This window comes from Notolepis coatsorum (genome assembly GCF_963971535.1).
Source record: "Notolepis coatsorum genome assembly, chromosome: 1".
Taxonomy (NCBI): Eukaryota; Metazoa; Chordata; class Actinopteri; order Aulopiformes; family Paralepididae; genus Notolepis; species Notolepis coatsorum.
In genome coordinates, this window is record NC_140165.1 from 10665263 (window position 1) to 10682814 (window position 17552).

The window sequence follows — 17552 nt, forward strand, 5'->3', positions numbered from 1 at the left end:
TCTGGCAGCGGTCCCTGCCCACTGTTGTGGAGCAGGGACGTGCACAGGACTTTAGAGGGGCAGGTGCTCAAAGGCTGAAAAGGGCACTACACTTGTGTGTATATATTAACGTAGCGCGCAAGCGCGATTTTTAAGGGCCCTTTTCGGGCGGGGGGCCCCCTTTTTATGCTTTTTGGGGGGTTTTGGTGATCAAATATTGAATATTGAACTATAATAATCAGTGCAGGAGCTCACTTATCCTTGAAAGACACTTTTATCACTGACTTAAAAGGCCCATACATCTCCATAAATGTTCAGGGGGGAGGGAATAAGTGCTTACCCTACAGACCCCAATAAGTCCTGTATATCTGTATTGTTTGATATAAATGCATTTTTTATTCCAATCCCGATTTGTATTTGAGATTCCCAAATCCCATCGGACTTGACTTCTTCGTGTCCCTCGATGTGTAATACCAGCATTCAACTGTATGCGCCACAGCGGTTTCTATCATCATCATCATCACCACCCACGCTATGCATAAAATATATAGGTCCGCGGAGAGGCACGCTGAGGAGGCCGTGCAAACTGCAATGGAATATTGGCCTCTATGTGTGCACGTGCCTGTTGTGGAGCCTGATGGCCGCTGGTATGAAGGACTGGCCGAGGCGGTTAGTTGAGTGTCAGGGGGGTATGAGTCTGTGACTGAACGTGCTTCTCATCTTGACTAGCTCATGGTGGGAGGGATTCTCCAGGATAGCAGCCAGCTTCCTTCTCATCCCCCTCTCTGCCACAATATTGCTTTTCTACTGTGAATCATTTTCAAGATCCAATATGGAATGCAGGACTTCGAATTGTTTTTGTTTATATTTCTCATAAATCAACACATAACAACCATTGTTTTGCACATAGTAAAGCCCCTTGTCTCATGCACAAAATAAAGGTTGCTATGTTACAGGCAGCCATCCTGGAAGAAAGAGAACCATAAACATTCCGTGCAAAGGCCGGTTCCATATAGACGCCTGTCCCAAATATAAGCCGGTTGTGTTTAATGATTGAAGCAAATAAAAGCCTGGGCTGCTAATTGAGGTTTTATGGCAGATGTGTATATCTCTAAATGTGTGTGATATCTTATTGTAATGTACCAGGTGCATTGTGTGTTGGTGTTGTTCCCCTCAGGGTTATGAACCAGGTCCATTATGTGTTGCTGTTGTTTCCCTCAGGGTTATGAACACGTTCGATGCAGCAGTAGGGAGGAGCTGTCCCTCACAAGAGGTCACGGCATGGAGGAGGGTAGGTCTCAGTGACCTCTCCACCAGCAGAGAGCAGCAGACACAAGAGGTCCTCACAGCAACACAACTCTCCCACCACCCACTACTCTTAAAGGTAAATAAGTTAAAATAAGTGGTCTACATTTTAAAATAATAGCTCTACATTCTGTGAACATGGACGTCAGATAGGGGGGTGTTATGGAACATGGACATCAGATAGGGGGGTGTTATGGAACATGTACGTCAGATAGGGGGGTGTTATGGAACATGGACATCAGATAGGGGGGTGTTATGGAACATGGACGTCAGATGGGGGGGTGTTATGGAACATGGACGTCAGATAGGTGGGTGTTATGGAACATGGACGTCAGATAGGGGGGTGTTATGGAACATGGACGTCAGCTAGGGGGGTGTTATGGAACATGGACGTCAGATAGGGGGGTGTTGTGGAACATGGACGTCAGATAGGGGGGGTGTTATAGAACATGGACGTCAGATAGGGGGGTGTTGTGGAACATGGACGTCAGATAGGGGGGTGTTATGGAACATGGACGTCAGATAGGGGGGGGTTATGGAACATGGACGTCAGATAGGGGGGGGTTATGGAACATGGACGTCAGATAGGGGGGTGTTGTGGAACATGGACGTCGCCCTGACCTCTGTGGTCATGAAGGTCCTGGAGCGCTTTGTCCTGGCCCACCTGAAGCTCATCACAGATCCTGTGCTGGACCCGCTGCAGTTCGCGTACAGAGCCAACAGATCCACAGAGGATGCTGTGAACATGGCTCTGCACTACACGCTGGAACATCTGGACTACGCGGGCAACTATGTCAGGATCCTGTATGTGGACTTCAGCTCGGCCTTCAACACCATCCTTCCACCCATCCTGGAGCACCAGCTATCCCTGCTGCAGGTGCCGGCCTCCACTCGCAGGTGGATTACCGACTTCCTGTCCAACAGGTCTCAGCGGGTGAGGCTGGGGAAGAGCATTTCCAGCTCTAGGTCCACCAGCACCGGTTCCTCGCAGGGCTGCGTTCTATCCCCACTACTGTTCTCCCTGTACACAAACAGCTGTGCCTCTCTGCACCCCTCGGTCAAACTCCTGAAATTCGCTGACGACACCACCCTGGTGGGTCTCATCTCCAGGGGGGACGAGTCGGCCTATAGGAGGGAGATCGAGAGGCTGCAGAGCTGGTGCAGCTGCAACAACCTGGAGCTCAATGCTCAAAAGACAGTGGAGATGGTAGTGGATTTCAGGAAGAAAGCAGCCCTGCCCCCTCCCATCATACTGGGAGGCACTCAGGTGACCTCCGTGGAGTCAGATAGGGGGGGGTTATGGAACATGGACGTCAGATAGGGGGGTGTTGTGGAACATGGACGTCAGATAGGGGGGGTTATGGAACATGGATGTCAGATGGGGGGGGGCGTTGACCCAAAAGAGTTTGAGAACCACAGTTTTAACCTCCAAACTCCATACACCCCTGATGTATGTTGATGTGGGTTGTCTCAGACAGCTGCTTCATCGTAGCTTGTTGCCCTGCAGGAGCTGGAGGAGGGGCAGCAGTGGACTAACGATGAGGAGATGAGGAAGGACTACTGTGACCCTAAGAAACATTTGGGAAACTCTGCACATTATGTTTTGGTGTGGAGAAAGTATTTTTCACCTAAAAAATGAATAGCCTAAAGGTTTTGGTATGAAACCCAACATCTATTCATTGGTGGTGATTGCATTTTTCTTTTGATCTACTTTTTCTCGTCCTGTTTTTTTCTGTATTTTCTCCCATCCCAATTTAGTCGTTATGCCAATTCCCCCCTCCCCTTCCTGGTCGTTGCGCGCATTTGCCCCCCACTTGCCGGTCTAGGGAGCCCTGAAGTCTATCACAACACCTCATGTCCCGGTTGTCGGTAGTGAGGAGCAGGTCATTGGTGACCTTAAGCAGGGCAGATTCTGTGCTGTGGTTGGCTTTGAAACCTGACTGAAATGTGTCCAGGATGTTATTCAAGTGCAGGTAGGGAGACAGCTGAGAGAGGATAGCCTTTTCAAGGACCTTTGATAGAAATGGGAGCTTGGAGATTGGCCTGTAATTATTGAGCTGGGTGGAGTCTAGGTTGGGTTTTTTCAGAAGGGGCTGGACCACTGCATGTTTGAAGCAGGTTGGAACTGTACCAGTGACTAGGGAGGTGTTTATGATAGAGAGGATGCTGGGGCCAGTTGTGGGAAATACTTCTTTGAGAAGAACAGAGGGAACTATGTCAAGGGGGGAGGTGGTTGGTTTCATGGCTGAGACTATATCTGTGAGAGTAGAGAGGGTGATGGGTTGAAAACAGGCCAGGGTGGATGAACAGGGCGGCGAGACATCTAAGCTACGTGTAGGTGGTGTGATGTTGTTTCTGATTACCTCAACTTTGTTTATGAAGAATTTTAAGAATTCCTCACATTTGGTTGGAGACACATCCAGGCTAGTTCTAGGGGGGGGGCTAATGAAAGAGTTAATGGTGGCAAATAGGGTCCTGGGGTTTTGAGAGTTACGGATGAGGTCTGAGAAGTATGCGGCTCTCGCTGCTTTAACTGCTAACTGATAACTGATGCGAGTGTCTCTAAGCATCTCGAGAGAGACATGGAGTCTATCATTTTTCCACTTACGCTCTGCTCTCCTGTACTCTCTCCTCTGGGCTCTGGTGGTGTCATTTAGCCACGGCTGGCCCTTAGACTTTGTTTGTTTTTTTAGTCTAAGGGGGGCTACTGAGTCCAGAATGGAGAGGCAGGTGGAATTAAACAGGGATGTGAGTTCATCTATGTTAAGGTGGGAGGGAGAGGCTTCAATAGTACAGATGTTAGGGGCAGCTAGGAAGGCGGAGGAAAACTTACTGGTTGTTAAGGGGTTAATGCTGCGGGAGAGACGCCCCGGGGAGGGGGATTTGGCTGGGGGGAGAGAGAGAGAGGAGGTGAACATTACGGCATAGTGATCAGAGGAGCATGCATTTTCATCAATATTCATATTTGACACTGATAAATCATGGGTTAAGACTAAATCAAGCGTATGGCCTAGTTTGTGGGTGGCGGTGGTAGTAAGTAAAGTGAGTTCGAATGAGTCGATCAATTCCATGAAATCAGACACCATAGGCTTGGATGGGCAGCACACATGAATATTAAAGTCACCAAGCTGCAGAAAGAGATGAAAACATACTTATACATTAGACCATACTTTACTATGAATATGTGAATGAAAAAGTTTAACGTTGCTACACAATGAACAATACATATAGGACTTTGAATGGGCCCTAATAATGGCAATGTAGCAATAGAATTTAAAAAGTTATAGCCCTGCAAAGAAGGGGTACTTCTCCATAGACAAATAGAGCTGGCAATCTATGGTATATCATGAATTTAACCCAAGGCAACCAAAGTGTTAAACAGGTTGGTGCACTTAAAGGGGGATTATCTTAGGTCTAATTTTACCTAATTGCAGACCCTTCAGCACAGTATGTATATTTCAGTTTGTGGAGTGAATATGAGTTGCATAAGATAATAGAGTGTGAAGGTATACTGAATACTGTCTATCTGTATGTCATGTATGTCATATGATGAATTGAAAATGGGGACCCTGATGTAAACAAGACGAAAGTCTTTCTCTGGTCTGCGTCCCCTTAACAATTGTGTGTATTGAGCCGTACTGTATTTGTACCCATTCTGCAATCTGCTAATAAAGTTTTCAATCAATCAATCAATCAATCAATCAATCAATAAATCAATCAATCAATCAATCAATCAATCAATCAAGGGGGTAGGAATACATACTTTACACTTCATCCTGCTTGTTTGTTTTTTAATCTGTTTATTACTTGTTTTTTATTATTATTTATTTTCAATTTATGTTCGAAATAAATAAACGCATTCATTCAAGATATTGTGTGAGCAAAAGTATAGTCAATTTACTCATACAGTAACAGTATGTACATCCTCTGGCCTCGCGCGGATCTCACAGCTGTGCCCGCACAGTGCAATACTCCAATTCAGCCATTGGGTGGGTGGCGCTGCTGAGTGGTCCTGAGGACCTGAGAGCGCCGCTCTGCGGCTCTGCAGCTGCATGCTTCTCGACCGTCTTGAGGAAGTCCCGCCCCAGCGGAAACACGTCACGGCTCTTTGTGTAGCTTCACCTCGCTGTAGCTGCTAATGTGCTATAATGCTAACCTCTAATACTGAACATATTAGAATGTAGAGATCGTGTAAAGAACGGACTAACTGCAGCTGCTGAAGATATGTGAAGTATTTGAATGGACTAAGGAGCAGTATGAACTAGAGTAGAGTTTGGTCACCACCTTGAATGTTCTGATGTCTGAAGTTAACGTGAGATGAAGAAACACAAAGCAGGTTTGTTAAATCACCAGAAGGTCTTTTTGGACATTATTCTTACACCACTTATCAACAGGGATATGCTTTGAGGTGACGTTATTTCACAGTTGTCTACCATTCAATGATCTATCCAACAGCTAGAGCAGCGTTGCGTCCTTGTGGACTTTGAACAGTGAATAATAACAACAATAAGATGCCCGGTATGGTTCTGTAAACTATGATGAGTCGCTCGCAGTCAACCAGCTGCTTTCTAGACTCATGTTAGAGCTGATTGATTGATTGATTGATTGAAAAGTTTATTAACAGATTGCAGAATGGGTACAGTACAGCTCAATACATACAATTGTTAAGGGGATGCAGACCAGAGAAAGACTTTCGTCTTGTTTACATCAGGGTCCCCCATTTTCAATTCATCATAACATATATGACATACATGACATACAGATAGACAGTACTGCTACATCTATACATTTATGACATATCAGATTTGCAAATACAGTACTGTTTGTGATACAAAAGTGTCCAGAAAAGGAGTATCATTTGGCGTAGAAACTGTACATTGGAGGAGGTTGGTTGGGTGGGGTGGGGTTGGGTGGGTTGGGTGAGGGCTGTACATTGGAGCTACTTGGGTAACGTTCCAGACCAGAGCCCAGTTATTATAACACTGTGGGCCACGATGGTAAGTCTAACATTATTGCACTGTGTGTGTAAATTGACAACAACAAAGACCGTCGGTCATCATATAAGATATCTGACAAATTTACGAGGTTAATTGAAAATGTCCGTTTCAGTTTTGAAAGTGATCTGTGATGATGAGTGTATCAGAGTGTAGTGTGGGTTTAGATCATGGGCCTTATTCAGGTAAACATCTGGGACAACCCCAACCACCTCCCTTTCTCACTTAACATGATCAAACCCTAGTTTCTAGGTCAGTGCTCACTGCTCACCCTAATTTACAGCCTGGGATTAACCAGTTATGGATATTTAAGGAATTCATAATAATAGTTGCACAAGATTCTTTGTATTTGTAAATGTCACATGGACATTATTTTGATTATTACGTATACAGTGGTGGAAGAAGTACACAGTTCCTTTACTTAAGTACAAGTATGAATACCCAGATAAAATAGTATTTGATATTGAATGTACTTAAGTATCAAATGTAAAAGTATGCATTCTACATTATGTTAAAATTTTATTTAACAGATTGCAGAATGGGTACAATATAGTACAGCTCAATACACACAATTGTTAAGGGGATGCAGACCAGAGAGACTTTCATCAGGGTCCCCCATTTTCAATTCAGCTTCAGCATAACATATATGACATACATGACATAGACAGTCAGTAACTGCTACATCTATACATTTATGACATACCAGATCTACAAATACAGTACTGTTTGTTATACAAAAATAGTCTAAAAAAGAGAGTATTCTTTTGAGGGGGAAGAAACGGTACATTGGAGGTGGTTAGGTGGGGTGGGGGGGGGAACTGTACATTGGAGGGGGTTGGGTTTGGACATTTACAGGGGCTAGTTTCGAATTGCAGTCTCCCGTGTGCTCTTTGAGAGTGGTTTTGAAAGTGGGTAGTGATTCACATTCCTTTACAGCTGTGGGTAGGGCATTCAACATTGATGTGGCATAATTGCGAAATGTGTTTAGTCCCTTGTTTGAGCCGAATCTGGGTTTGACATGATTTGTGGAGCTCCCTCTGGTGTTGTGGTTGTGGTATTCACTGACCTTTGGGAATTATTTTGACATGTACATGGGTACCTTAATGGTGTAGTGCAGGGGTAGGCAACCCTAGGCACGCGTGCCTGCATAGGCACGTGGGGGCATTTTCATAGGCACAGGGGGCAGCATTTTGCTTTGAAATATTATAGTGAAATATTTTGCACTGTTGTCGCATTTATCTTGTTGAAATCCTCCCACAGGTTCTTAATACTACCACATATTTAATTGAGACCCTTTATTTGTTTATTATTTCAATTTAGCTGGAAATACATTGCTACATCATTCAGTAACATTTGCAGAGCCTTATAACAAAAACATTATTATGGTCACCATTGTGACCAGTGGGATTAATCAACAAATTTTATTATTTATTTTTCTATTTCATTGAACATTGCACATGTTAAAAGCCATTTTTTTAGCTAAAAATGTGTGAGTATTACCAAGTCAACTTGTGTTCTTAAAACAATGACAATAATAAACATAGTTTTATTAGGTTGAAATAATGTGGTTGTGTACTTATTTTTCTGTTAACTTATTATGGATTGAAAACCTTAATGCACAGTAACTGAACTCAATATTTTTAAGTTCTGGTAACTTATTATTATTTATTTTTTTACAGTGTAGTAATCAATCAAAACGTATTTACACGATATACCTCACATTCACATCCTGGTGGTCTCCATTAGGCCTGTAGGTGGAGCTATGACACCACACGTACAGTACACACACCGATGGTGTGTGATGTGTCCAAAAATGAATGGGCAAATGTGAGTGAAATGGTCGCACTGTATGCAGCTGTTTGTCTGCATTGCATTCCCCCCCCCCAACTCAGATTTAGGGTTGATACAACCATCATAATAATATTGTTAATAATAACAATAACAATAATGATGTAATAATGTAAAAATTATCATTAAAAATACCTGATTATGAGAATTTTTTTTACGATGCATGGAATATTGTTGAGGCACACTAGTTACAACTATATTTCAAACAGGCACTCCATGTCAAAAAGGTTGCTGACCCACTGTAGTGTATCTTGTAGACCAGGGCCCTATTCCCCGTACCTGGCTAACTGAGTTATCTGGATAATTTTCAGCATAGCTTGACTTAAGCCAGACATTTCCGTTCCCTGATGTCGGATTGTCTAAATCGCCATGGTAACAGATCAGAAAGTTTGAACCTGCTCCGGAGCAGGGTTAAGTTCAGTTAGCTGGATAACCTGCGTTATTTTTTTTCCTAGCCGCATTTCTCAACGCTCTCTGATTGGCCGACGCCTGTTTCTACACTGGTTAGACTTAGGCACTCTTTCGAAGTAGGTTAAGGTTAGAGTTTGTCTTAGAGCGTGACGGCAAGTTATTTCGATGGTTAGACTTAGGCACTCTTTCGAAGTTGGTTAAGGTTAGAGTTTGTCTTAGAGCATGGCGATAGAACGCCAGGTAGTTTGCAGGCTGTTCGAAGCGGAAATGGGCAAAGACACAGCTCGTCACGCGATTGGGCAAACATGTCAGTGGCCAATCAGAGAGCGTCAGTCAGTGGCCAATCAGAGAGCGTCTCCGAGAAATGCGGCTAGGAAAAAAAAGAAAGAAATCCCAGCTCGCTTCCTGAAATATTTCTCAGTCTAGTCCCATTATACCATTCTGAATTATGTTTTTGTGCTTCGTTTGAAATGTAAAATAATAGGTCTACCTAAAATGCTGATAATAAATCATATTCAGCCTATGAATTTACTTTGTCCTATATAATGCATGTCATATTTATACGGATACGGTGCTCGAGACACAGTTATTTTAATAACGGACTAAACGGATCATTGCAAATGTGAATCCCGCAGGGATATTTTTAATGAATGAAACCTATCGGGCGTTTGGCTCTGATTAGTTTAATATTCTTCGCTGTGTATTTGCTTATTAAACGGAACGCCCGGATTGTGTTTCATTCAAGCATATGAAGCGTCTATGCGCGGATTGTGGATATGAATTATGAGGAATCTGAATCTGTGGAGTGTTTAATTGTATCACTGTCACTGTGACAGTGTCACACGTTATTGTGATATTGTAACTGGGATTAAAATGTATGAGGAGATGCGTTGTTTGATGGATTTGGTGACGTGACTTGATAAATTGAATGAGCCTTTGACGTTTTTGATGAATGAATTTGAGAAAATGCATTTATCTTTTTAAGCACTGTTATCTGATGATGAACATGAGGTGTCACTGGTATAAACCAAAGGGTAATCAATTCAATGCATGTATGGATTAGGTCCGAAACAGATTAAAACCTGATTAATAGTGAAACTGTAGCCTCCCTCCAAGCCTCTCTTTGGGTTTATATAGTACATAATACCTAAGCACATACAGTACAGATATCCTCATAATATAATTTGTATCAATTAGATATACTATTTGGGCTTGTTTTTATCCTTATTCTGAAAGAGTTGAACTAATTATTTTCGCTAACAAGATCTCATTTGATTATTCATTCCATTAAGCCTACTGCCAGCAGGCACGTTTAAAGAAATATAATGTGATTGATTGGGGTAATGAGGGATTTAAAATTAGCCTATAGATTATGCATTTAATTTGTCGGCGAAGCTATTGAGCCGTACTGTATTGTACCCATTCTGCAATCTGTTAATAAAGTTTTAAATCAATCAATCAATGCCGTTAGAAAATCAGGATTTCTGCGATCGACACCTGCTGTCTTTTCAGCTGAGGCGGCCGCGCGCACTTATCCTGAGTATCAAGTCTGGTTCGAATTAACGAGACTGAATCAGCGTTCCCTCGAACAGGGAAATCCTGGATTCAAACATCGGGTTAATTGAATCTGGATAATGGGACTTTTGATCGACTTAGTTGAACCAGGTACGGGGAATAGGGCCCATTGCAAGTTGCTGTACTCTGTCGTCTACTCTAAGCCATCCTAGGTTGTCAAAGTGGGCAGGGGTGAGGTGGGTTCTAGGAGTAAGGTCAAGCAGTAGTCTGACCAGTTTGTTTTGGGATGTTTGTAATTTTGTTTTTGGCACTTTTGAGGTGCTTTGGTACCATGAAGTGCAAGCATAGTTGTAGTACCCTTGAATGAGTGCTCCTGCCAGTCTTCAGGGTATTCTTGTTTACCAGAGAGGAGATCCGGTACAAGAATCTAGTTCTTTGGTTGACTTTTTTTATTACATTGGATGCCATTTTGTCACAGGAAAGATTTGCCTCTAGGATGGAACCCAGGTATGTAATTTCATCTTTCCTTGTGACAATATTGTCACCCACTGTAACTGAGAAGCCGTCGGTCTTGCTGAGTTTGTTATTGTTACTTGGATCTACAGGGCTCTCTGTGACCATCTGCATTTATCCTTGTAGCAAAATTCCAGTTCCAGTAGAAGACGTCCAAGAGCACACCTACTAGAATGAAGGAGGAATCAGACCAACAGGACCTCTGTAAGTCAGAACAAGACTTCCTACTGAAGATACTTTAGTTTACCCTCCAGACCCAGAAGTAAATAAAGACTAGTATGTTGAGTTGTGTTTCCCTCTGTCCCAGATCCACCCAGAGACCTACTGATTGTTAAAAAAGAAGATAATGACATGCTAGAGCCACCCAAGGATACTTCCTTTGAGATGGAGGAGCCCACAGACCACCAGGATATCAGTATGTTGTTTCTTTCTCTTATCTGGATTTAGTCTTCTCCTTCCTCTGCTCCAGCATGTTTGTATGTCTCAGTATTTGTCGCCATTGCTTTCTCTCCTCTCATTCTTTAATTTGATCAAACTCTTGTTCACATTCAGCCTAACTCTTTGGAGCACTTTATTCTGGTATCTCTTTTATAAATGGAACACCTTTGTCCTGGTTCCCCTGCTGGATTGAATAGCAACCAGGAGAACTAAGCTGATAGAAGGGATCCCAACTGTGATGTATTATTAAGCCTAAAGCTAAAGGGGTCAGTGGTCTTGTTTAACTTAAATTAATGTAATGGATAGCTACTGAGGACGCGACCCTGGTCAGACGCCTCTGGTTTTAGCTCCGCAACGATGTACACACTTTTAGCTATTATGTTTGTTTTTTCTACTTTTTTATTTAAAGCAACACTGGCGGGTACGTCATACGACCGTCAGACACTTATGGACCTGAACCCCGGGCTCAAAGAGGAGTTTGGAGACACTTTTGACCTAGAATGGCCAGCAGAAATCAGACGGGAGAATGGCGGCAAGGAAAAGAACAAAGGCTACGGCAGGAGGAGACACAGAGGGAGACGTGGAGGTATCAGACTGAGACTAAAAAGAGCTGCTTACCGCCCAGCAATTCCATCCATCTTTCTGGCGAATGCCCGTTCGTTGGAGGGTAGGATGGATGACCTGAGGGCGAGGGTCCGGTTCCAACGGGAGATGAGAGACATCAACATCATGTGTCTCACGGAGACATGGCTCACGTCGGCGACTCCGGACAAAAGCGTATCTCCCTCGGAAAGACCATCGGCGGCAGAGTCTGCCTCCTCACGAACAATTCCTGGGTTAATCCCGAGGGGGTGCAGGTTCTCTCAAACTCCTGTTCTCCGGACATGGAACATCTTTCTATCCTGTGTCGTCCGTTCCACCTCCCGAGGGAGTTCACCGCGGTCGTCATGACCGCCGTATATATACCCCCACACGCGAATACGGGCAAAGCGCTGGGAGAACTACACGACTATCTCAACAGACACCAGATCAAACATCCAGACGCAGCGATGGTAGTGGCCGGCGATTTCAACCAGGCCAACCTGAAGAAAGTGATGCCGTCCTTTTTTCAGCACATCGCTTGCTCCACCAGAGGGAAAAACACACTCGACCACTGTTATTCCCCGTTCAGAGCCGGCTACAAGGCAATAGCCGCTCCGCCATTAACGGGGTCCACAAGCTCGAGCGACCACGACTCCATCTTGCTATTTCCGGCATATCAACAGAGATCACGTGACGCTGTCGTGTCACGTGAGACAAAGACGTGGACCGACGAATCAGAGGCCACGCTCCAGGACGTGTTTACAGACACGGATTGGGATATGTTCAAAGGAAGCGCCAGTGACGTCAGCGAGCTCGCAGACACAGTGGTGAGCTACATTACAACAATAGCCGATGGTATTGTCCCCAGAAAAACGGTGCAGATTTTCCCAAACCAGAAACCGTGGGTGGATAGCACTATTAGAGCAGCTCTGAACTCTCGTACCACCGCCTACAACCTGGGTAGAGAGTCAGGGAACATGGAGGAGTATAAGGCTTCAGTCTATACTCTACGCAAGGCTGTCAAACTTGCTAAGAGGACATATGCTGACAAACTGGAGACACAAATGGCACAAAACGACACAAGAGGATTATGGCAGGGACTGAAGACAATAACTGACTATAAAGTCAGCGCCCCCTCAATGGGGAGCGACGACGCCTCCCTCGCGGACAAGCTCAACATCTTCTACGCTCGGTTTGGTGTAGACAGTGGCGCTGCCGGCTCTCCGGCTAGTGACGTCACTGGCGCGCCGGCTGTTGTGGAGGGGGGGGGGGCAACCGCGGGGGGGCGGGGACGCTCTCTCGTTGTCGGAACACAGTGTGAGAAGAGCATTTATGCAGGTGAACACCGGGAAGGCTGCTGGCCCAGATGGCATAACAGGACGCATACTCAAGTCCTGTGCCAACCAGCTGGCCCCAGTGTTCACCGCCATATTTAATCAATCCCTGGCGGAGTCAGTGGTCCCTGCCTGCTTCAAGATGTCTACCATCATCCCTGTACCGAAGAAACCCTCCCCAACATGTCCAAATGACTACAGACCGGTGGCACTCACCTCTGTGGTCATGAAATGTTTCGAGAGGCTGGTCAAGGACCACATTTGTGCCTCCCTCCCCAGTGATATGGACCCTATGCAATTTGCATACAGGACAAACAGGTCCACAGACGACGCGGTCTCCCAGGTACTGCACAGCACCCTCTCGCACCTTGACCGTCAGAAGGGGGGCTATGTGAGACTGTTGTTCATTGACTACAGCTCAGCGTTCAACACCATAGTCCCCACCAGACTGGTGGACAAGCTGATCGAGCTAGGTCTGAGCTCCGCCCTGAGCGCCTGGGTACTGGACTTTCTGAGCGAAAGACCCCAGGCGGTCAGGGTGGGGGGTCAGACCTCCAACACCATCACCCTGAGCATCGGGTCCCCCCAGGGCTGTGTTCTGAGCCCCCTGCTGTACTCACTCTACACACACGACTGTGTGGCCAAGTTCAGCTCCAACTCCATAGTGAAGTTCGCAGACGACACGTGGTGGTGGGGCTGATCTCGGACAACGACGAGAAGGCCTACCGGGAGGAGGTTGAGGTACTGGAACAGGACAACAGCCTGCTCCTGAACATTGGTAAAACCAAGGAGCTGATCGTGGATTATAGGAGAGGACAGCAGGAGACGCACACACCACTGATGATTAACGGGGCTACCGTGGACAGGGTGAGCAGCTTTAAGTACCTGGGGGTCCACATCTCAGAGGACCTGACATGGTCAACACACATAGACACAGTAGTAAAGAAGGCGAAACAGCGCCTCTACCACCTGAGACAGTTAAGGAAGTTCAGAGTATCGGGGAAGATACTCCAGTCCTTCTACTCAGGAGCTGTAGAGAGCATCCTGACCGGAAACATCACTGCCTGGTATGGAAACAGCACGGCACAGGACAAGAAGGCCCTACAGAGAGTGGTGCGCTCAGCCGAGCGTACCACGGGTATTGCACTACCCCCCCTGCAGGTTCTATACAACAAGAGGTGCAAATCCAGAGCCTGCAGGATAATGAAAGACCCTCACCACCCCAATAACAGCCTGTTTCAGCTGCTGAGGTCAGGCAGACGCCTGCGAACCCCAGCTACTAGGACAGAGCGGCTTAGGCTCAGCTTCTTCCCCCAGGCCATCAGAGCCATGAACAATGAACATTGAGTGCTCAGAACATTGAACTATCCACACACAAGCACACATGAACACACACACGACACGCACACTGTGCACGCTCACACACGAGCAGTCACTTAACACTTTAACATGAGCGGGCACACACTCATGTCGCACACACTTATGGCCAAAGGAAAGGACACTTTAAATTAGAATAACAGGAACAGTGTATTGCACTACCAAAGCTAACTAGCATGTCCCATATGCTCTGTAAATAACTATGTACAGATACCGAGATGTCACTCCATGTTACCTGTTACCTGTTTACTGCACAATGTTGTTTTTTCATTTTGATTCTATTATATGTACCACTGTATTGCACATCGTTGCGGGCAAGAAGACCACCCGCATTTCATTGTATACCTGTATGCCGTGACAATTAGAACTCTTGACTTGACTTGAATGGAGGAAAAGGAAGTATGTTTGATTTTAAATAAAGTTCAGTATATAAATATAATAATTTGTCATAATACTGTAAATACTGGAGTATTTCCTTAGTTGCTGTCTCCCTCTGCCCCAGATCTACCTCCAACTTCCTATCAATCATGAAAGAAGAGGCTCAGGACTCAATTACATCCTGTTTTAGATTTTGTATAAAGATTAAAAATAAAAACAAATCTGTAATTACAGAAGAAAACAGAGAGTGGGCAAATACTTTTTCATGCCACTGTAAATACCTTTTCTGTCTCCCTCTGTCCCAGATCCACCCAGTGACCTACTGATGATTAAAATAGAGGAGGTTCAGGACACGCTAGACCCACCCACGGATATGTCCACTGGGCTGAAGGAGGAGCCCACAGACCAGGAGACCAGTATGTTACTTTTCTTTTCCTTGTCTTTCTTTTCTCTTGTTGTCCATCCTCTGTTGCAGCATCGTTATGTCTCTGTGTCCACAGCTTTCCCTCCTCTTTCTTTCCATGAAGCCTCAATCTATTTGTTTTACCATAACAAAGTGTGGTATTTTCAAATGCTCATTCTTGTTCTATGGAGAGGACATTGAAAATCAAATTACTCAAAGTACACAGTAAAAGTAGTTCATATTATTTTTGCAAGTAGTCTTAAGAAGTATTAAGTACAAACATGGCAGTGTCATAAACTACTTATGGAAGAAATGTTTTTTATCCAACATCAAATGCTCCTTCTCTGGAGGGAATTTTGCCATTCTCAAAAAGTACACAGTAAAAGTAGTTCATAGTATTTGTGCAACAAGTTTATGAAGCAATAAGTCCTAACATTATTCTCATAAATTACCCTGTTTCTCAATCGCAAATAATAGAAATGAACCACATGCCATCCTTTACTTTGAAATCCTCACCGGAAGTGTTCCTCTGTGGGATTTCCTGTAGCTTTAGTGGTTGAATATAATACTGCACACACGAAACGTCCTATTGATTCGATGTTCAATAATACTGCACACACGAAACGTCCTATTGATTCGATGTTCAATAATACTGCACATACGAAACGTCCTATTGATTCGATGTTCAATAATACTGCACACACGAAGCGTCCTATTGATTCGATGTTCAATAATACTGCACACATGAAACGTCCTATTGATTCGATGTTCATTCAGTTCATTACCGGGAATAATTCAAGTATTTATGTAAGATCAACTTGTGAGACTGTATTCGAAAGTCACTTCGGTAATTACAACAGCTTCCCAGGTTTGTTTTATTGCATTACCGTAAACCTGTAACTAATCGCGCACTCGAAATTACAGGGGCGGCTGGTTTGACCACGCAAAAGTGAAAGACGGCTGGCTTGACCGCAGTAGTCAAGTCAAGTCAGTAGTAGACGAGGAGCGAAGATAAGAGACCTGTGTGTTGGAGCTACAGAGCTAACGAAATAAATATACTCCCAACAAATGCAGAGGACTCGCGTAGTTATACTTGTGGAATAACACGACTACCAGTCAAGTCAAGTCAAGAGTTTTAATTGTCACGGCATACAGGTATACAATGAAATGCGGGTGGTCTTGCCCCTCCAGTACACCCTCTATATTATGGCCAGTCCTGTCTCACTACCAGACATCTTACACTACCCTTCAGTGTAATGCAGCGCACGTTGGGCTAATGCTTGGTACGGTATAATTAGGTATTTAGCTAACATTAGTTGTAATATTAGATGGCTGGCTAACATCAATGTTTTGTAGCCAGGGGAGCAGCAAGCTAATGCCAAAAGCGGATGTTTTCTGACTGACTCTGCTTACACTTCAGGGTCACGTTAGATCAGGTCAGGAGGATACTAAAATGACGTAAAATTAGACAAATACACTGCCAACAAAGCAAAGATGAAGATGCCTATTAGTCAATACAGGGCTCCAGACTAACTTTTTACATATTAGTCAATAAAATACTGAAAACAAAACATGCAGACAGACAAGCAGCTCTAATGAGGCAGCGCTAGAAAGCAGTAGTTTGTTACAAAGATGTGAGGAGGAGCATACAAATGTATTCTAGGAATCCCTAGAAATGGAAGAGGAGAGACGGCAAACTGAAATGACCAGAATGTAGAAACATATCAGGAAAGTAAAGATGAAAATGCCCCCCCCCCCCCCCCCCCACCTACAGAATCAAAACAAGCATGTGGAAAAGACGAGCAAAAGACAGAAAGATAGCAGAGAAACTTTGAAAACTTTGTTTACAGACTTTATGAAATTACATTACTACATTTGTAGTGTACAATTGCTATAACCATACAGCCTAACCTAAATGAACATTTTCATCTGCTTTAAATTATGATTTTGTCTGTATGGACTTTACAGAGCTGTGTCCACTGAAGATGTCCCAGGGAAAGAATGACCTCAGTGACGACCCCAACGAACATGTCAGAGCTGTTTCACCGGCTGCAGACAAGAAAGATGACCACATAGCCGGTCCTAGCCAACACCATATGCTCCCTGAGGTAGTATTATGCTTCAGTTGACATTCAGTTAGGGTTGGGCTATATGAACAAAATCTCATATCATTATCACCAGATCTTTCTTAGGTTTGACTAGTAGAGAAACAAAATCTCATATCACCATATCTTTCTTAGGTTTGACTAGTAGAGGAACAAAATCTCATATCACCATATATTTTTTATGTTTGACTAGTAGAGGAACAAAATCTCATATCACCAGATCTTTCTTAGGTTTGACTAGTGGATGAACAAAATATCACATCACCATATGTTACTTAGGCTTGACTAGTGGATGCAGGACTTCTTGGCCATTTTGGCGACAGAGCTGCATCTGACTTGATAATTAATTCGTTATCCACACAAAAAAGGA

General features: G+C 44.2%; 1 protein-coding gene across 1 annotated transcript; it reads left to right on the forward strand.

Annotated features, from left to right (window-relative positions):
- Positions 1-1232: 1232 nt before the first annotated feature.
- LOC311225428 (uncharacterized protein) lies at positions 1233-17206 on the forward strand (the record flags this gene model as incomplete). The annotated part of the gene is made up of 5 exons (XM_084310706.1): positions 1233-1363; positions 10692-10769; positions 10873-10980; positions 14980-15090; positions 17046-17206. The coding sequence occupies exons 2-5, from the start codon at positions 10739-10741 to the stop codon at positions 17204-17206; spliced, it is 411 nt and encodes a 136-aa protein (XP_084166832.1). The 5' UTR covers positions 1233-1363; positions 10692-10738.
- Between the last annotated feature and the right edge of the window lie 346 nt (positions 17207-17552).